We start from the raw sequence: 22,149 nt of genomic DNA, 5'->3' as shown, positions 1-22,149 counted from the left end.
GTGCATTCAGTATGGCAACATATAGTCTTATAGACTTAAAAATACAGGGTAAAAAATGATGTTTAGACTGCTAAAAGTGGACTGAGAGAGTAACGCAATAGTCTGTTACAGTGTTATTAGGGTGGGCACAGATGACATGCTGCGTGTTTTGTGTCTTTTTGCATGTGCAGCAGCAGCCTGCCTGTGTCTGCCTCAGTTACTGAGAATACTTGTCTTGAAAGCAGATCTACTGGAACCAATTAGAAATTGCCCAAAGAACCCTTTTCTCTTTGAGAAAAATATTTGAAACATTAACATCATCCATCCCTCAGGGATTTCTAGTACATGGTCCAAACTCCCAAACTACTTTGTAGTAAGTTCATTGATAGTTATTCTGGCAGATGTAATGTTATCATCTTTCATAGTTTTCTTCATCCTCGTTAGTAAGGTGCTCTTGCAGGGACTCATGTGAGCCCGGCATACATATACTGTATGAGAATATAAAGATTGACATAAACCCTAATATAGTGGATTTTAAAAGGGGAAACTTCTTATATTTTAACTTTGAAACAATACCTACGTCTGATGCCCAGGGTTAAATAACTCTGTGAAACGATATAAATGTTGTATACATGTCATTTCTCTGTGAGCTTCTAGTATATGATCCACACCGCAGCATACATATATCCACCACTCACATCCCTCGCTGAGAGCGATCTCTCAGTGTGTTGTAATGCAGCTCTAAATGCAACACTTGCTTTGCCTGGGTGCTGCGATCCCCACCCCCAGAAACCCCGGCCAACGCTTTCCCCAGCACCTGGCCACCATGCGCGCTCTCCAAGCCGGCCGCACAGCCGGCTCCTCCAGCGTTGTGGCCCCAATAAAAGAGGGCTTTGCCATATGGTGCCCATGTGCACCATGCTTCTCCCTCTCCTCCATCAGACCGGCCGGAGCGGGGGCCAATCAGACGCTGTTCGGCTCTGCTGAGGCTGGAGGAATTTCAATTAGCAGACCTTACTCTCGCCTACCGACAGCCCCGTCTCTCCGAGTTCAACCGTTAAAAGGGCCGTCGTGTCGATAATGACGACAACATCCAAGGCTTAATATCAGGTCACGGCTTTTATTTGACACGGTACATCGATGCTCTCTGCTCTTAGAAAAGACATGACATGACTGCTTCAGACTTTCAGCCAAAGGTAGAGGAATGTGTCTTGTGAAATAGGAGCACCTTACCATGTTTGTGGTAAGATCCAGTTAGAGTAAAAGAGAAGGAAAAAGTGTGAGTATGCAATGCTGCTGCTTGTTGGAGCTTCCCGCCACTAGCCCCACCACATGTGAATATAATGGTGGTTGCCATTAGCTCCCACTATGACCTGAAGGCACGAGCCCTGGCTGGTAATAACGCTCTAACCAGATGCACCGCAAAGCACGTGTGGGGGGAATTCACATCCCATTCACATGTTGCCCTAATATTGTCCCATCTGACATATGGACAGGGACTAGGAATGTGTGTGTGTGTGTGTGTGTGTGTGTGTGTGTGTGTGTGTGTGTGTGTGTGTGTGTGTGTGTGTATGTATATGTTCTAATGACTCGTAGCTCAAAAACAAGCTTGGACACTACTTTTTAGTCTTATGTGCTATATATATGCTATATAGAAATATCAGATTTGATTTGATAAGGAGAAGTGCCCACCAGGTTGCAGTAATGTCCCCCAATCTCTCCCTGTTGAGACCCATCTGTTTGGGCTGCAGTGTCAAAGAGCCAGACACAGTGATGAGCATCTCTTGGTTTATTTATTTTCTCTGAAACCCGAAACTCCAGCTGAGACTTCACACTGTTGTTGCCCTGTCCAGAGAACCTGGAGAAACCTCGGGTTCAGTAAAACGGGGACCTTTCATTGACAGGAGGTACTGTGTCTCAGTGTAGCTTTGATAGCAAAGTAGAGATGTTTGGCCTTATTCAAACAAGAATGTGTGTGTGTGTATGTGTGTGTGTGTGTGTGTGTGTGTGTGTGTGTGTGTGTGTGTGTGTTTGTGTGCACCTGTGTGTGTGTGTGTGTGTGTGTGTGTGTGTGGTGTGTGCATGCGTGCTTGTGTGTGTGAGTGAATGTAATGTCCTTGCCCTGTAGTTTAACAAGATTGTGTGTGTGTGTGTGTGTGTGTGTGTGTATGTGTGTGTGTGTGTGTGTGTGTGTGTGTGTGTGTGTGTGTGTGTGTGTGTGTGTGTGTGTGATTGTTATGTCCTTGCCCTGCAGTTTGTCTAGTCATAAACCTCCACAGTGGGGCACCTAAAAACATAGATCCAATGTCTCTCTGAGTGCCGGTGGTGAGATTGCAGTGGTCTGTGTAAAGTCATCTAGCCTGTCACTTCTAATCATCTTAGTCTGGTTGTGTGTTAAAGCAATAGGGATTCTTGGACTCGCTTTCTCGTTAAAGTCAACAAAATATTATGAGATTTTTGTCATCAAACAGAGCCCACACAGATTGCATGAGGAAACGCCTTTACTTTATTGGCTTCAATTGCCAGTCGTCCCGCGCTGAAATAGGTTCAATACAAGTTCCTCCAGTGAATAAATATGAGTGTTTCCTCGTGAGGCGGGCAGACACTGACAACTAAATGCAGCTCACAGTAGATATCAGCCGAATATGCTCTAAATTGCCTACCTGATTGAGTCTAATTACTGTAGAGTTACTGTAGAGTTACTGAATTGCTCAGTCTAGACCTCTGATGTGGCTATGTATGGAGATTAGATGTTTACATATGGGGGAGTGAGGAGACCATTGAAAGATCTGCTAATTAAAAGGCTGATGACAAATCCCTCCAGAGAATGACAGAATAATCACTACACACTCTTATTCATTTGCATCTCTGTGGGTCAGTAATGTTTCAAGCCATACTTTAAAGGAGTACTTTACTCAAAAATCATTTTCAAGTATATTTCTCATCAGTCCACCAGAAGTATGGTCCCAAAATATAATTATTTTATGTATAGATATCCTAATGACAAGCTTATATTGACTTTGTTTAGTACTCCAGTTATTTTGCTAATCTAACAATAAGTATATACTAGCAGCCAAATGCCTTTTGCAGACTTTATGCACTTTGAAAATCACACCCTCTGCCTCAAAATCACGCCTGTCTGGTGACCAGAGTTCAAATCTAGATAGATTTTTCTATAGAATTTATATTTCCTATGGCTATAAAACCTATAAAACTGCATAAATATATGCAGACTATAATATTTCAGCAGCTGAATCAAAATATCTGCAGTGTTTATTATGCTAACTCTGAGCACATCACATAATGTATGGGCGAGGACCTGCATCGAACGATAAGGTTTATACCCCTGACATATTACACCCCTAGTGTACACCCATGTTACAACAGAGGAATGAAAAGTCTTCTTTTCATTGGTCAACTGGCGTGTATGACAGAGCAGGATTTGTGGACTCATATGACTGCTATGTTTGACAATAAGATACGAGGGAGATGCACTTAAAAGGAGGAGGTAACAAACACGTTATGCATGTCTCTCTCTTCTTTGTGATACCCTAATTGTGCCTGTACATCCAGTGGACAGTACTCATTGAACTGTAAGATGCATAGATGCCCGGACTGAAAGCATGTACAGTACAGGCAGAATTAGAGGTGGAGGGGAAACACAAGTAAACAACGTGAAGACCTTATAAGGTGTATAGCACCTGTGACCAGGAAATGCAGGACATGATCTGTAAACTCATGAAATCTACTCGTGAATTTATACATATCATGTCTGGAAAAGACACACTGCTTTGGTACAAATCCTAGTTCTTAGGGCCTCTTTGTCTCCTCTGCTGCTCCGGTCTGTGCTGTAGGCTCGCTAGTGTGTTACCCTGCCCCTCTCTCTCACTCTGTTTCAGCCCTCCACAAAAGACCTATCTATGTGCCATTTGAAACCCAACCCTGGCCATATTGTGTGATTCCCCTTTCAGAATCCATCTGCTTGGGATCACTTTGTCACACTGGTTTCATAGACCTTATTCTCCACTGAGGCGGCTAAACTTAATTCTCCGCATAGACAGCTATGCACAAAGTGGTAAATTGAAGATATTATGACCACTGTAAATGTGAGCCAACCAAAAAACGCTGTGCCAAAAAAGTCAATTATGTAAAAGAAAAAAGAGGGAAAAAACCCTGCTACCAAGCAGTTGGGACACTTTCACCATACATTTGTACATTTGTGCAAAATAATCACTGATTATAAGATAACAAACATTCAATACCTTGAGTCTTGAGTCTGACATATGTGTCTTGGTAACACTGACAGTAACACTACAGTAACACTGACCAATCAGAAACTGTTATTGAAGATTGATGTTACACCACATTTCACCCATTTTCCCACCCCCTTGAGCTTGTTTTGTATTATTTATCTTTATTGTTATACCACATTGAAGAGCATGTTTGTAATTGTTCATCGTTATTACTTTGTAATTACATAGCAATGAAGTTTGACAGTTTTTGTACTTACAAAATAGTGTAGGGAGTTGAGGCTGTTCCTATTCTTACTTGTGAAATAACAAAAACCTCTCAACACCATTGCTATATACTTACTAAATTATAGTTCCTAAATTCGTACGCAACATGCTTATACATCGTTGTTACTTGAGTAATTACAGCATTACAACACAGGCATAAGAACAACACACCACACTTTGGACAATGCCCTATAGATGGTCTACAGATATCACAACAATATCATTGGCAACTCTTTTGAATGAATTTGCTGGGGTTAGGGCTAGTGGGTAGTTAGTTGTGGACAGTTGTGAATAATTGGTTAAACATTTATAAACCATCTCAAGAGGGACTTTCCAAAGGACTTTCATAAAGTGTTATTGAACAACTTACTGCAACCTGAAGACCTAATTCCCTCCCAGTGAGTGTGTTGCTAATGAGCATCATTAGACCCTGACAGTTGTGATGGAGGAGACATTGCAGTTCAGGGTTCAACTGCAGTTTGGATTCTGGGTTCCCCAGAGAAGACTCTTTCCAATCATGTTGTCAAGTTTGTGGGCTGTACATCACACAGAGGTCAGACCTGTGACCATCCATCCCCCCTCTCACCTCATTCAGCCCCCCAGTTTAACCTGATGCTATTCGATTAGCACCATAGACCGGCTCTCCAAAGCCTAACGTCGGCCCCCAAAGCCTTACTTCATTCGGTATGTTCTTGTCACATTCTAGTTCACTACATAGATTGCTAACATGTGAACCAGCTGGGGAGAACTGTTCAATGTAACCTCAGCCGCCCGGAGACCTCTTGCCCCGATCATGCAGATCATGATGTAGCGCGCGCACACACACACACACACACACACACATTATATGATCAATACAGTGGATGAGAGGGTTGAGAAAGAGCTGGGTACATGTATTGTTTTAGCATACAGTATGATTGGGGGGGCTGGGTACAGGGTAATATAGAGTAAATCGCTCCTGGTTTTTATTCTGTCGTCGAATCAACAACACCAGGTGAGCGAACTCCTAGGCCAATCAATGATATCAATAAATCTATTATTATTACCAACTAGTAGAAAAGAAAATGAGTATAGTAAATAGTATTGAGCTCAGAGTAAATGTCATGGATGGCTGGTAGCTTGCGGCCCGTGATGGACTGGGTCGTTTTCACCACCCTCTGTAGAGCATTACGGTCTAGGGCGGTGCAGCTGCCGTACCAGGCAGTGATACATGAATCACGATGAGTAGATGTATGGATCTTACTAGTCATTAATATATGTATCGTCATATTTTTCTGTGTGTGTGTTTTATTAGAGGCCTACACCACATGGATGACACTTTCTCCCCTAACCCTCTGTGGTCATAGTGCTCATTTATGGTTCTTGTGGGAAATCTCAACCACACCGACTATAAAAGTGAGTTATGAGGAGTGGTCGATGAACCAAAGGTTAGTGTCAGTGTTTCTCTCCATTCTATGTGACCCTAACATCTTCATACACTTTCTCTTTTCTGACGCATAAATAACCATGAGCTTTTTGGCCGTTTTTTTTTTCTTTCCTTTTTTTCACAGGATATGCGTTCCAGCAGTATAGCTTGGCATCTCAAATTTACGGCTTCTTCTTATACTTATAATTAGAACTGACATGTTCGAGGATGATACGTTCTGGGAATTCAAAGGTTTATTATATGAGTTAGCGTACAAGACAAGGGTTACTTTTTGCAGTTGGTAAATTCCGTATCACACATGTTTTTCAGCCTGTCCTCCGATTTCTACCTCCCCCAGCCTCCCCTGGTATCTGCCCTAATTCATTCACAGTGGTCTTGGTTATTGAGCATAGCTATTACTGTAACAATGTCAGTGTAGTCTTAACACATATAGTATGCTCCCCAACACTAAAGAACAAACAGTGATGCATTTGTGTTGCATACAGTACAACAACTACAACAACTCCCCCCCTCCACAATCTTTCATTTCAAACATGTAACAAAATTAACAATAGTGCTCCATTCCATTCCATCCCTCCCCCAAACCATCTCCCATCCCATCCCTAACACCGTCCTCATCGTCTACAAACCCTCCCCCATAACCCCTTCCCAAACCTCATCCCTCTAAGAGTGGAGGAAGCAGCCTCATCCCTCCTTCAACCTCATCCCTCCATCAGTGAAGAAAGCAGACTCATCCAACAGGCAATAATTGAAAACAGAAACTGGCACAGGACACCTCCCCGTGAACCCCTCTCCACCCCACCTCAACACCAACAACTCCTCCCTCCTACCCCCTTCCCGTCGAAAGAAGAGTGTCGACACTTGCAGTGGACAGGTCCTCCCAGAGCCATATTTCTGCATGGCTCTGGGTCTGCCTTCAAACATCTTTCGTTCAACAACCCCTTATCACAATTGGGCTTTTGGAGCCATTCAACAACCCCTTATCACAATTGGGCTTTAGGAGCCATTCAAAGTTGGTGTGCACACACAAGCTTGTGTTTCATGTGTGTAATATTTTTTTTTTTTGACACACAATTTGCAGCTTGCAAACCAAATTATGGCATGTACAGTAATTACAATGTTGTTTAATAAAGTACATTTCAGCATTACGTTATCACACAGGTATACAGTTTAAGAGCAACTTCATGGACAATGTTGCCTATGATTCATAGCTAAACAAATCTGAACCTCTCTGATTTTGGACAAACAATTCTTTCCAAAGTTAAGATTCATCATCGGCTGAAATCAAATAGGCATGAAAGCAAAGTTTGGCCAGGGGTAAGCTTTGGCTTTCAAACCTCTCTATTTAGTGATGGCCCCCTCTTTTGCCCTATTTAGAGTTCAACCTGGTGGTATGGAGGTCCAGATGTATGCCTAACCTTTGCCCCCATTACTGAGAGGAGAGGGGAGAGGGTCATTTGTGCTAGTGTTGGTCTCAGGGAGAACTTACTATCATAGGTGCTATGTCTGAACTCTTTAACATGCTGGAGCCAGAGCTCCTTGTGTGTGTGTGTGTGTGTGTGTGTGTGTGTGTGTGTGTGTGTGTGTGTGTATGTGTGTGTGTGTGTGTGTGTGTGTGTGTGTGTGTGTGTGTGTGTGTGTGTGTGTGTGTGTGTGTGTGTTTATGCGTGCGTGCCTACATGTGTGGGGGGGTGTAAAAGGGTCAGAGAGAGAAAGGGAGTGAGAGAGAGGGAGAGAGGCAGGGTTAAGAGGGAGGGAGGGAGAGTTGAGGAAGAGAGAGAGAGAGAGATCTGATCTATATTGATTTATAGAGGTCTTGATTCAGCTTTGAAAATCACCTAATAAATTCATTTAAACTACTTATTTTTTGCGACAAATGAACCCCAAGAAAAGGTTTCACATCATGCAAGGCAATGTTTAAACACTGTTTCTAGTGAACATTTAAAGGCGGAAAGCAAGAAAGTTTAGCTATTTTTCTGTGCGGTTGACTTTGACCAAAGTCGCTGGGGACAGGGGATCAACTGAGGCGTCTCTCTTTGAATCACAGTCACCCTTTCTCCTATTTTCGAATCATTATTTACGTATTTCCTGTCATTGCTTCCTTATATTTGGCCATCAATCTACTGTTCTGTCAATCATGTATTCATAAGAACATTTCTGAAATAAGACACAGATTTCTAGAGTGAACCACACTAAACCCACTAGCCGCTTCCTTATTCTGTGTCTTTCAGCAGCCTCTCACATTTGTGTAAACTCCTTTGCTTTATTCTGCATTTTTCCTCTGTAAAAGAAAGGCTTCCCAAACAACAACAAGTATGGATTATGACTCCAAGGACTTTTAAGTTGGTCATCTTTGTTTGGGTGAAGTGGTTTTGAGTTTTCATTGTTTACCTTTAACAGGCTGAAATAGGGAGGATTCGCCCCCCATCCTGCCCTCCATTGAGAAATTGGCTCATTTATCATACTAAACTAAACTCCAACTGGGGGGAGTTCCGTGACATCTTATTTTCATTCCCAGGAAGCTTCTTCCGAGCATCTTAAGTAATTCTAAGGAATAATAAGATTTTGAGGAACATTAGGTGCATTTTCATGTTTTTTGTTTTTGTTGTCCAGTTGGTTTTTTCCCCTGGTGAAAATACCGACCACTCAATCACTTTCTAATCCTCTGTAGACTACTATTACCATCAACAAATTTCACCATGCTTATATGGCATCAGTCTTTTCTGTATGTTTAATTTCATATTAATCTAGTTGTCCAAGATCGCCCCAGTTTTTGGAAGGAATCAAGAAATGATAACTTACACTTTATCTCTCTGATGTTTTCGCCACACACACGTGCACGCACACGCACACGCACGCGCACACACACACGGTGGCGGCATACAGGCTCCAGTTCCCCTCTTAAATGTCAGAGCAGGCACCCATGTGGACGGGGTTGGTCGAGTGCCCACCCTCTGCCCACTGCAGGGAACGTGTTGCATTAGTAGCCAGTAAAGCAGTGGGGGGTGGGATATAGGATCTGTGACGGATAAGATCCAGGACTCCTGCTCCAGCCACCAGTTGCCTCAGGAGTGCCCCCCCCCCACCACCACCACCACCACACACACACACACACACACACACACACACACACACACACCCCTACCTCTCATGCACGCAATGGCTAATTAGCTGGCATTCCTGCCCTGCTCCTTTCAAACAGCCTGTCCAGATGCCTCCCTGGTCAGAGCTCTGGGCTCCCTGCGCTACCTCTGATCATTCCATTAAGACTCTCTTCTGCTTCCATCTGTCTCAACACACACACTTTCTCACAGTGTGTGTGTGTGTGTGTGTGTGTGTGTGTGTGTGTGTGTGTGTGTGTGTGTGTGTGTGTGAGGCACTAAATGACTTATGACTGTGACTTAATCTACTGTAGGTACTATCTAAGATGTTTGTCAAAGCCCAATGACCCCTTGTTTTACTTGATATATCGAAAATCCACAAAACTTGGTGAGCCAATTGCTGCCAATTATGACAATGGATGATCACTGGATGATCACTTGTTAAACCTGGGTTCCGTTCCGATTCTCCAGCCATGCTTACACCAATCCATGCTTTTAAATGCATGAGGGAAAGTGCATTTAGAACTGAGTGGACACTTCTTGGTAAAGGGTAGAGAATTGGAAAACAAGTGATCATCCCATGATCATCCCCATGTCAAAGTTGGCAGCAATTGGCCCAAGATCACAAAAAATTCCAGTAACTGGCAAGCTAAAAAGCTTCTTCATAACAGTGAGGGCAGAGTCTCTGACTTCACAAACAGTTTAACGCCGGCCTCTAATCTGCGCCGGTCTCCAATAATCGTCTGAGCATTTTCACAGTTAAGCAAATAAACGGCTGGACATTTAAATTAAGTTTTATGATATGCGTGCTTTGGCAACAGTACAGTAAATGAAAACATTATGGCAAAATTCTAAAATACCTTACACCGGCCCACTCCAGTTTAGATCCATGAATACATATTCATGTTCAGCAGCACTCAGTACCCCGTGACACACTTTGACATCTACTGGCAAAGCGTTGGCTCTCTGCCTCTAAGTCAATAACATTACAGGAATTGCATTACTTGAGATGACAGCATTTTTTTTTCGGAAACCACCACAAAAATCACTAAGAATTTCATTAGGGCTCTCAAAACGACCATGACATAATACACAGTGGTCCTATTACTCTGCATGGTAAGCTGATCTCGAACCATGCAAATGGGAATGTTTGGTCTCAGGGAAATTTAATGCTATCTGTTGGCTTGGATTAAGCTCTGGTATTTGAAACATCACGTTTATGCTCAGGTGATTGTTTTATTTTGAATCTCTGGATTTGCTTTTAAACATGTGCTGCCAGTTTTAAAATCATATACAGCTTGACAGTGTGGTTTCAATGTTTTGTCCCTGGGGAAAGAGTGATGTGTATGCATGTTTCAAGCAAAGAAAACAGTATTAGCTGTGGGATGAGTACGAATGACGTACAATAGTCTGCAAAATTAAATGAAATCATAACATGATTTGCATATATTATATATATATATATATATATATATATATATATACATATATATATTAACATGTTGTTCATGAGAAATGTCATAATGTTTGCATATCATGTACAGTAAATCACCTTCTAAATTGATTGTGAAAATATTTTACAGTATTCTAATACATTATGTTTAGGGAACACATGAAACAAGAGCTAGTCCATCGTGGTGTAACATAAATAGTTAGGGTTAGGGTTAGGATGAATGGAAGTTGGTAACATTTCTACTTTGAAATTACAAAAAGTTGGTAACATATCTACTTTGACATTACAAACCTTAATATAAACAAGATTTGGTGACAGTGGATAGTAAAAAGATCTCCCCGAAAGCTTTGGCAGAAACCTATGGGCCATCCTTATGTGTGTGTCTATCTCAGGACAATCCTGTTGTCCACATTTATCCACTCCAACTCTTCATTACTTACAAAGTAGAACATTCCCACAATGTAGTTTGGGTTGTTTGCCAGAAGATCTAGAGTTTCCTCTTCCCCTAACAGCAGTTAGAAGCAGTTCCATGGGTATGAACTCTTGGTGTCACAGCAAATTTGACATATCGTCAATCAAGCTGTTGCCATTTCGCAGAGAGATCTCTTGCTTTAGATGTTAGTCACCCTAACCTCAAGTAATGCAAATCAAACATGTTATTGTTGAAAACAAAGCATGGAGAACTGTTTCTTACCCAGAAACCGAACACTCTTCAATGTGACAAAGAGCTTTTTTCTTCTTTGGCAGAGGGGTTTGAAGAATTCATTGTGATGTAGAGATGTATTCAATAGTCAGTATTTTCCTCTAAAATGTAAATTTCCTCATGTTAAAATAGATCAGAATAATCTTCTCTCAATGCTGTGCTACAATATTAAGTATGGAATATTTTTTTTTACAATTGAAATGCAGATATTTACAAGAGAAACACCTACCAGTTCAATGGAGGCTGGCGGAGGCAGAAATCGGGCTCATTTTATTGCATGCAATCGATATGTGTATATATCGATATAAATACATGATACCATTCCTCATTCTGTTCCATGCATTACAATGATTCACAGATTTCTGCCTCCACCAGCCTCCCCTGTACCTGTTGTGTGGTATACAATGTGTGCTACAGCAATATAATCTTCAAAAGGGCCCTAAGATAAACAGCGGAAGCATTTTCACTGCTCTCTCTAACATTAAGTACATCTGGAGTCACCACTGACCGTGTTTTGGAAGCAGGGGGGACGTGAAGACCACTCTTCCTCCTCAGGGCAATGACGTCTGCCCTGAAACAGAAAGAGCAGACCTCTGTAGAGAGACCAGACTCCCTATAGAGACACGAGAGTCTTATAGAGAGACTAGTTCTCTGAGGGGCCTGGGAGCCAGAGGCTTCTGGAGGCCAGATCAAAGGTGCGAACCACTGTTATTGTTGGGAGCAAGCCCAGGGTCAACCACTAACCCCGTAGTCCCCCCTTGCTGCCCTTTACCACCCCTCTAGCCTCAAACCCGGCTCCTCAACCTCTCAGCTTTCCACCATACAGTACCACTCCTCAAGACTAGCCCCCATATCCCATCCCCCTGATCATGTTAATCATCTAGAACTAGCACTTACCTAGCCCAAATCCCAGCCCTGGGCTCCAACCCTAGTTCCCCAGTGTCTACCCCATTCTCAAACATCCTATGAACCAGTCCCAGTCCCACAGCCCCAGTCATCTAGTCCTCCAGTGCCAGCCCCAGACCTTGCCTGAACCTCTGCTCCAGCCTCAGTCTTTCTGTACCAGCCCACAGTATGTGGGATGCTCGGTCGTAAAGTCAGCTGGATGAAACTACAAATGTGAAAGCGTTGAGGTTTGAGGTAATTATGACAAGATGTGATAATGTGCATGCTGTCACTTTGTCAAGAAAACGTGGCCCTCCATGTAGATAGGGGGTTTATCAGGGATTGTTGGGGGTTGAAGTCACATACTGAGCTAAGGGTAAAAGCCAATGGCTGAGGGAGCCACCCAACGTAGTTGAAACGACCACCTAATGGAACAGTACAGTATACAGTATGGGCTAACCCCAGCCAGCTGAACCAACCCACAGACGTAGGTTAAACAGAACCACCATTGGCTACAGAACTGAGTCAGCAGAGCCAACCAAACTGATAAATAGTACATGCTAAAACCGCATAGGCAGAACAGAATCAGAACCAGAATCAAGACAGACATAAAAAAATGAAACAGCATCACCCAGTTACTAAGATAAAAGAAGAGCTAAAACACAAAAGGACATACCTTACCTAAACCAAAATATTTCAAAAATGCTTGTTTTACCTAAGCTCATTGAAACACCCTCAGGATCATGTTACACCACTCACACGTCTTTTCTTTAGAGTATCTTTGTGGAAGAGGTCGATGCGGTGAACCACATTCATGGGATGAGTTAACCTAAAGACTTTAACGTTTAACTCTTCATTAGCAGCAATGAAGACTGCAATTGACCTTGCGGCATGTTTTCCTAAAAGCTTTAAAAGTAACACAAACACTGTTATACACACAGGTGTTTGCCGGCGTAATTTCTGAAAAATGTTGATTACAGAATGTCAGCACCTTTTTTTCTTGTTTGCTAGAGAAAACTCTGGTTATTGCACTTTCAATGTTGGTCATAAAACTGTTGCTCTGCACCCCCTGCAAAATAGAAATGAAGGTTTTGGGCAACATGCCAACAGCAGAGGGTGAAAAAACAACTGCAAAATAGAAACAGAGTGAGGCAGGAACAGAGAAAGGAGAGGTCTATGACAAGAAGGAGATGAAGAGAGAAGCAGGGAAGAAAGAGACAGAGGGACAGGGAGAGAGGGAGAGAGGGAGAGAGATAGAGAGAGAGGGGGGGGGGGCAGGGGCGAATGATAAGAAATACCGAATCAGAGGGATATCCCCTTTTAGTGTGAAAGTTGGGGAAGTAGGGGGGTTGACAAGAGATTAAAACAGTGAGTAGTAGGAAGTGTCACTCCGCCGATGGTTTGTTCTGCACCGCCATCAGACAGAGTATTGTTGCAACTTAAGCCTTTTGTTGCAGCCCTGCCTTTCAACTGCTGAGTGCAGACAGAGGTAGGGTTCTGGTGACTAGCAAGGGGGTCATAAAAGAGCCCTGCGTTTTGGTTTAATGCACCACATCAAACGGCCCAAAGCCAATGGCTAAAGCAGGTGCCTGACTTTCAACACTGCACAGATAGATCTTATTTTGACATTGCAAGCTTAGAAATGCCAGTTAAACTGGAGATTGAGCATGCATAAAACTCTTTTGAACTACCAAGTTCCACCAGTGTGAATGGTGAGTGTCTGTTTAAGTCTATGCACAATGTGTGTGAGTGTGTGTGTGTGTGTGTGTGCGTGTGTGTGTGTGTGTGTGTGTGTGTGTGTGTGTGTGTGTGTGTGTATTTCTATGCACATTTCTTAATCAGAGTATCAATTGCCCTAACCTATTTCTCTCTGTTTCCCTTCCTCTCTTTCTTTCTTTCTCTCTCTCTCTCTCCCTTTGATCAGGGATTATTCTGCACTAATCCCACTGACTGTCATTAAATTTCTCTTTTCTTGTCATCCCCTTTCTCATCCCCTGTTCATGAACTTGAGGGAAGGCAGAGGAGCAGCGAGCCAGATAGCCTCATGCCACCGTCAATAGCGGCAAGTAGAGTCTGTAGGCAAGGACTCTCTCTAGATGGATACACAGAAGCAGCAAATCGGGAGGAGGCTGTCTAGAGAAGCAAGCAGACGTTAGTGTCTCTCAGGCTGGGTATAAAGAGACCCGGGTCGGAGTTTAGTAGGTGGACCCATTCAAACCAAACTTGACCAGGGAGATACCCTGGAGTTACCCAGGTCTATCCCCCGTGTGAATGGTGTTTTTGATGTGCCTGTGACAGTCAAGCAAAAGAAATTGTGTGCGGTGCGGTCACACAAAAGGTCAAGTTGCCTTCAACAAATGCACACTGAACCTTTAAGAATGAAGACTGAACAAACGCTAAAATGCTCATCCACAAAACTGTTCATCCATGGCACCCTGACAAGGGCAATGACACATTGGTCACTGCAAATACAGTCATTATTTGGGAGTATCAGTGTGTGCACTTGTTCCTACCCCTACTTATCTGACCAAGCATTTAAGGTGAAATGCCTTAGCAATTTACCCCTGATCAAAGAATCCTGCAACAGCCCTCCTAAAACTCCTTGTCTGGAGAGGCCCATAAAATCACTCCAGGACAGCAGGATGTTACAAATGTGTGTCCCAGGAGTGAGAGCGAGGATGACACGAATGAAACATGTCACCAAGGAGAAGTGCAGAGGAATGCCCATAAACTACCCAGGCTTTGGCTGGTCAAAGGCCACCTCGTCAGGCAATATGTCTGACCTTCTGACCCTATAGTGCTACACACTGGGTTAAGGTTAGGCTTAGACCTTAAGTAGAGAATACACTCTGGATTGAGATTGGGGTTAGATCATGGGTAGAGGGTACACTCTGGGTTAAGGTTGGGTTCAGACCATAGGTAGATGCTCCACACTGTGGACGACTCCCTCCCTGTCTGGTCCAAAGACCCACTTCCACTACTAGGGGCGAAAGCTAATTCCATCTAACCCTTGTTAGCTTTATGGGTTCATGTAATTTACTTTAGGAAAAAAGGGACTGGTTACCACAGCTTACACCAGTAATGGTTTCTAGTGACATTTAAAATGCAAACTGTTGTGGACATTTTAGTTTTCCCCCAGCTTGCCACTCTGCTCTGAAAACAAACAAAAGCAGAGAAATGTTTTTTCCTGGCTTAGTCCAGCCAATGCCTCTCGAGCAAGGGGATGAAATGGCGGAGCCTGGTCGTTCTCCATGACTGGCAAAGAGACACACACACAGGCAGAGAGTCAGGGCTGTGGTTTACGGAGGGGGATCAAGCTAAAATGAGTCGGATTACTTCAAACATGGTCGGGGCTAAAAGTGTGACTAGGCCCCAGAGTGACTAAATGAACACAGATTCGATAATGTAGATGACTCAGTGGTTTCAGTAAACGCAATAGACTCCAACATGGATGAGTGAGAGGCTGTAAAAGGAAATTTGGGGATTTAAAAACATATTAGCTGATATTTGCTGTACCATTTTCTTTAATCCACAGGCCTATGTGCTACAACATAACAATAAGTAATATAGATCACTTTTGGTGATAAAACATGTACCTCATCATAAAATAAAACAAATCTGTTTTAAAATGATCATGCCAATTTTGATCATTTCAGTGTATTGGCCCAATATACAACGATAATCATATAACTAATGTCTGCTACTTGTGTCTGTCTTTCAGGTGTGCTGGAGATCAAATCAGTGGATGTGGGGATTGTTGCCATCAAGGGCCTCAGCAGTAACTATTACCTGGCCATCAGTAAGAAAGGAGAGTTGTATGGCGCGGTAAGTAAAGGCTACCCTGGGATTCACACATACAAGAATATCCATGTTGGATGCAGTACTATAAATAGGACACTGTACTTAATACTTCCTGGTATTATCCAGATACCCATAGAGGAGAGAAATACAGACTTTACACAAATTATTTACATATTTATAAATAATTATGTATTTCCTATTCAAACACCCATTTGGACCAATGCAACATCCAGAACACTTGTACATTACAGAGTTGTAGTGTTTTAAACTGCCACCTTCTTGTTGCAGTTCTCTACTCCATCCTCTGCTCTCTTAAAGAGCTAACTCCTTTGATGTTCTGTGAGAGCTCTCCTCTCCCTGTCCTCTGGCCCTCGGAGAAGCCTGGGGTTGTTTTAAAGGACAGTTCCACTCCACTGCCCGTAAATAATCCCCTAGCAGAAGTCGGCTTTGCCAAAAGAGTTGTCGTCTTGGCGAGAGTAAGCCGAGACGGCCCTCACTGCCCCTCTCCCAAACACAGAAATCCTCCCATGTACCACATCATGCGAGTGCTCCCCTTCTATTCAGACGGAAGAAACACAATACTACAGCCACTCTATTCTACTGAAACCCCTCCAGGGATATACCGGCACTGTTTCATCTACTCTCACACTACTTCATCTGAGACTTCAGACTGAAAGGCTTTACTCCGTCTCTCACAGTAGTGAAATCAGATGAAATGGAGACCCAAAAAGCATTCGGTGTCTTGAAACAAAATTCACATGACGTAATATACTATCAGAACCAGATACTGTCACCCATTCAGTGAAGCACTAGTGGCATGTGTAGTGACTTCCATTTTGATGACTTACTGATTAACATACAATTATGTATGTTTCTCGTTGATACATTTTTCACACTAGTTGTTATGTGTAATGGAATGATGGTCGGAACACTATGACTGCTATCGCGGACGTGAGTTGAAAGCTACGCAGTGTCTACAAAATATTCTCATATGCTTTGGGAACATTCAGTTTACTTCTGGAACCAATTTGAACAGCTGTGGCTAAAGAGCTTTTGGGAAAAGGAACATTCTTTACTGGATCACAACTGTATCCATTTTTGTGCCTAGTTAGGACACTACAATGACAAGAGCAGTCTCTTAAAGCCCAGTGGACACCACTGCCATTGTGACTCAAACTGCATCAATGCTTTTGATTAACATGCCTTACTGTTGGTAAACTGGGTAATCTGAATTATCTATATTAACCCTGTGAACCCTAACTAAAACCCTTTCCCCCCCCATCTACTCCTCTAATTCTTAATAATCTACTGTATACAGTATGAACCATCAAGTGTTATTACATCATGTTGGACAGAACATGTAGGGCTATCAGAATGATTTAAAATATGCCTTTAATATTTAAAATATAAATCTATAGATAAAAGACACATATCTGGCAAATCCAGGTTGAATTGAGGCAAGCTAAAGCTAAGCGGTTGCTCGATGGTGCTAGTAAGTCACGCTTAGGTCAGTTTCTTAGAACTAATGCAACGATTGAGTTTGGATCCTACAGCCTAATTAATTTCAAATGTGAACATTCAGTTCCTATTTCGTCAGCCTGGAACATAACAGAGAAGACATTTTATTCCCTATTTTGGCAGTGCGTTTTTCTGTAATATTCTGGCTTGTGATTTTTGCTTATGTCATTCTGTCTTTCTGGGCTATCATTTGTCTGATTAGGTTTGCAATGTATACTATTATGATTATTTTTTAAATTATGACTATTATTAATCAACTAGAATTTAGCCATAGATACTACTACTACTACCAACAAAACAACAAGAATAATTAAAGCTGCAAGCAGTGATTAACAAGGTCTAAGCCTCACAGCAAGGTCACAGGATCAAATGGCTGTCTTTGAATGGTCAAGAGCGAGCCTTGGAGATGTCTACCAGATTTATAGCGTTAGGGTAGACCGTCTTTGATTTATCAACTTTTACGTGACAGACCACGCAATTTGCATGTGGCTTTAAGGGTAAGACCCAGAGAGCCCAATGGACCTGTGCATCAAGTTTCAGCATGATAGGATTCATTGTCTTTGACTTATAACCATTTATGTGAGAGGCTACGCCCCCATTGTTTGTTTAAACGGTAAACAAAATGGATCCTGTGAGCACATCAGTCCATTGATGCTACATACCAAGTTTGGTGCAGATAACTGTAAAAGCCTTAGCCTTGTTTTAGGTATTTAAAAAAAAAAAAAAAAAAACACGCATCATGGCACATCTTGATGGTCCTAGAGGCTTTTTTGTTCATTATGATGAGGGGGACCTATGTACCAAATTTGGTGACTTTCAAAGTTGGCAATTTCAAACACTTGTTATAGCGCCCCCTTTAGGCCAATGGAGGTAATATTACATTTGGAGGAAGTGGTCACCACTTCCTATCATAAGGCCATGTTTCAAGTCTCTAGTATGAAACATCTCGCTGGAAATTGAGTGTCCACATCTTAACAATACGAATAATTTAAAAATCCCAATAATAACAATAGGGTTCTACTTAGACCTCTATTATTATTATTATTATTATTATTATTATTATTATTAATAATAATAATAATAATAATAATAATACATTGAATATATATTGTCATCTATATTTAGGAATTACGTCACATCGACATAGTGCTTCACAATAAAGTAATATATCACATTTAAATAGAGCATACTGTAATTCATAGCATTACATATGTTGATAATAACAAATCTCGGCCTACATACTTTCGTGGCGTCATTGAAGTGCCTGACCACTGGGGGCTTATCATCACGATTTTTGATATTGCTTTTGTGTTCTGTGATCCTCATTTTTAATCCTAACCCTAACCCTAACCCTAACCCTAACCCTAACCCATTTTGATTGATAGATAGAACTGTTGTATCATTGACCTGGAATGTCCCATTTACAATGTGTTTGTCTCGCTTTGTTTGTTCCAGAGGGACTTTGGTGTTGACTGTCGGTTGACTGAGCGGATAGAGGAGAACAGGTACAACACCTACGCCTCTGCAGAGTGGCGCAACAAGAAGAAGCATATGTTTGTGGGTCTGAACGCAAATGGCAAGCCCATGAAGGGCAAGAAAACGCGAAGGAAAAACACCACCACCCACTTCCTGCCCATCGTGGTGGTGTAGCCGCAGCATCGGACAGCCCCCCCCCCTCCCCCCGGGAACATTTCACTGCACTGAGGAGAGACCTTTAGAGACAGCATCATACGGGGTCCAAGTTTTTCGTTGCAAAGACATTTATTTCTAAAAGGAAGGCACTATGTAAAGGAACTGTTTGAACTCATTTTAATGGAGTCTGACTGATGTCACATATTTGTTTTTTTTTTCTAAGTTATAAGTCAGCACAGGAGAAAATATGAAACATTTTTCTGTGCCAAAATAATTTTTAATGGATGAAATGTCAGATCAATATGGAATTAAGAGGACCAAAAAGGGACACCGTCACAAAAGAGTCAAATGACAAAAGTGTACTGTGTGTATTTGTCTGTGTGAACTGTGGATGCAGTTATTTATGCTGTACTAACTCATATGAGGAACTGATGTGGACACTTGAGCTTAGTGACCATGTTAAAGGCAAGATATACAAACATACTGGAAGCACTTGGGTGAGGTGCAAGAGAGAGAGAGATGCTGGGCCATAGAGTGAGTCAGATGCAAAGAATTTTAGTCAAGCTAGCATCATAGCATAAACAAACTCTAACAAACATTATTAACATGCAAAATTCACTGTATTGGGTATCTCCATTCCTTACCTGACTGCTTCTAAATAAATTATTTATTTTATGTAATATTTAAAGAAACAAAAAATACAAAAAAATATGGAATGGACAAATTCTTTTTTTTTTTAATCATTTATGCTCTTATTTTTAAATACTAATCTATCATTTCAACATGAATAAAGTAAATATATTTCTCTTTACCATGCTGGATTGTCTCTTCATGCTTTTGCATCTTTTATCAATATTACACAGCAATTTGTGTATCAAACTAAACAGCACTTTCTGTATTGCAAAACCATACAGAACAATACATTATATAAACACAACAACTGTATGTGATTAATTAAATTAATACAGTAAATGCAAAAAAGTGTGTAACATGCATATTATATGAATTCTCTGTCATCATTTTCTCCTTGAGTTATGAAATATCATTAACAGTTACAACCAAAGTACATACAAGGCATCCATTGTGGAAAAACATTTTGGACATTGATTAATGAGGCCTTCCATGTGTTCCATGCTGCCTGCAGACTAAGCAGACAAGCAGTAGTCCCTACTGGACAATTTTCACAGGATTAACACTTGTTATTACAATAACAAAACGTAGACTAAAGATGCATCGCAAAGCACTTAGGAACGCACTTAGACTAATGATGCATTACAAAGCACACATGTGATTACACTATTACATTATTACATTATTTTCTACAGTTAGAACTGTGAACATCAGAACTGTGTTGCTGCATTTTATCACAGTATTCTAAAACTGAGCAGTCTCATTTGAGTCTTGGCTGTTGAATCTGAACCAGGCTTTAGATACTGAGTAGTATTCTCTTGTTGTCATTACTGTATGGCCATGAGGCCCCATTCATTCTGGAAATACTGTGGGCCATTTGCAACGAATGTGCGTTAATATAACATCCTTGGTTTATTAGCAGGGCACTGTTGCCTGGATAGTTTAAGACTAAACCCCACTTGCAACAAAAATATGTCAGGGTCGAACTCAGGTGTAATTGGATGCACCTGTGCAGCAATGCTAAAGGTTTAATCTAACTTGCGACATACTACTTTCAGGTAATGGCGAAGGGACATGTTCCCATAACCTCTGCAACAAATTAGACCTAGGAATTCAAGGTTTACGAGCATACCGATGTAGTCAGCAGGAGTTTTGCTTTGTTATTTTAGGCTATGTGATATTTTCATTTGTAGTGACTTCTATTCAATGTGTAGCTGAATATTCATTGTTTTGCACACAATAAATGTAGGTTCATTAGGACTCCGACATCCGTGATCTGTTATTCTCTGAAATCTTTATTCTGGCAATGCACTCATACACATCTCCGCTGTTAGCAATGCGGTGATTATAAATATTGTATACAGTAGGTTAAGCATACAGTAGTTTACAGCTCAAACTCTTCTAGGAAAATACAAAACAGCTGTGTGACACGTACTGTAGCAAGCAGTGACAAACCTACTTATATTCTTTCAGTAAATCTTTACTTTAATAGGTTTAGAAATGTCTATTAGGCTACAAACAGGGCACATTACAAGCTTTCATCCTTTCGCATGTGAACTTGATCTACCCTGACAGGTGTCAGACATCAGATTGAGCAAACAGCAACATACTCGCTTTAACTTATCTTTGTTGCAAGTGGGATAAATTGCTACCAGGGCAGTGGGCTATATTCAGGCCTTTACCGAAACTTCTGTTTTAAGTTAAAGCATCCATCCCATCCATCCCGTTAAGTTGACGCAATTTAGCCCTGAACATGCAAGTGTGATGCTGTATGTCTAAAACACCTTGCAGGCACTCCAAACCAACTCATATCATGACAGAATCCCCCTCTGAAGACTTTGTCAGCATTACATTTTTTAAAAGTGACTTTATTATGCCTTTCATTAAATATACAGTAGGGTTAGGCTGCATTGATGTCAACAGGAGAGTGGCAAATTCTTCCACGTGTGATTGTTTCTTGGACACTAAGAGGGATTTTCGTCTTTTCCATAGTTAGCTAACACTACACTGACACCACTTACAAGCTTGATTGATGATTTCGATTGGAAAAGTAGTATCTGGCCCACTTATACACCTTATACAAAATCTCTTTGTATAAGGTGTATCAATATCAGTACAATTTGAACATACCATTACTATTAATCTAATAAACTAATAATCTAATCTAATCTAATCTATTACAAACACAGATCACTTTTGATTAGTGGCTACCCTACAAGACAATATTCAATAGGGCCAGGAGTTGATCCCAACAATATTATATGGCTTCAAGCATATATTGACCAATTGGTATGTTTGTACCCTTAACACTAAAACCAAAAGATTGTGTTGCACAACATCAACTTGACCTTCTTGACCAGGTTTTGAATTCCACATTGATACTTGTGGTTCCTAACATAGATCATTTTAACACTGGCACACGCTGATATTTCAATTCTTATTGGAAGACCCTGATTTGTTATGGCAGTATAATAGGGACATACGGTGACATATTCTTCTGTACT

General features: G+C 41.4%; 1 protein-coding gene across 1 annotated transcript in view; it reads left to right on the top strand.

Annotated features, from left to right (window-relative positions):
- The window catches only part of fgf10a (fibroblast growth factor 10a), a 21,301-nt gene extending 1,539 nt beyond the window's left edge, over positions 1-19,762 (top strand). The window contains exons 3-4 of the mRNA XM_083669823.1: positions 15,786-15,889; positions 18,839-19,762. Of these exons, the coding sequence (XP_083525949.1) occupies positions 15,786-15,889; positions 18,839-19,033 (299 nt within the window). The 3' untranslated portion in view covers positions 19,034-19,762. The remainder of the gene's footprint in view (positions 1-15,785; positions 15,890-18,838) is intronic.
- Positions 19,763-22,149: the final 2,387 nt, after the last annotated feature.

The sequence above is a fragment of the Argentina silus genome, assembly GCF_951799395.1.
Source record: "Argentina silus genome assembly, chromosome: 5".
NCBI classification, from domain to species: Eukaryota; Metazoa; Chordata; class Actinopteri; order Argentiniformes; family Argentinidae; genus Argentina; species Argentina silus.
The sequence above is the reverse complement of the archived record's forward strand: the minus strand, read 5'-3'. Positions and strand labels throughout refer to the sequence as shown.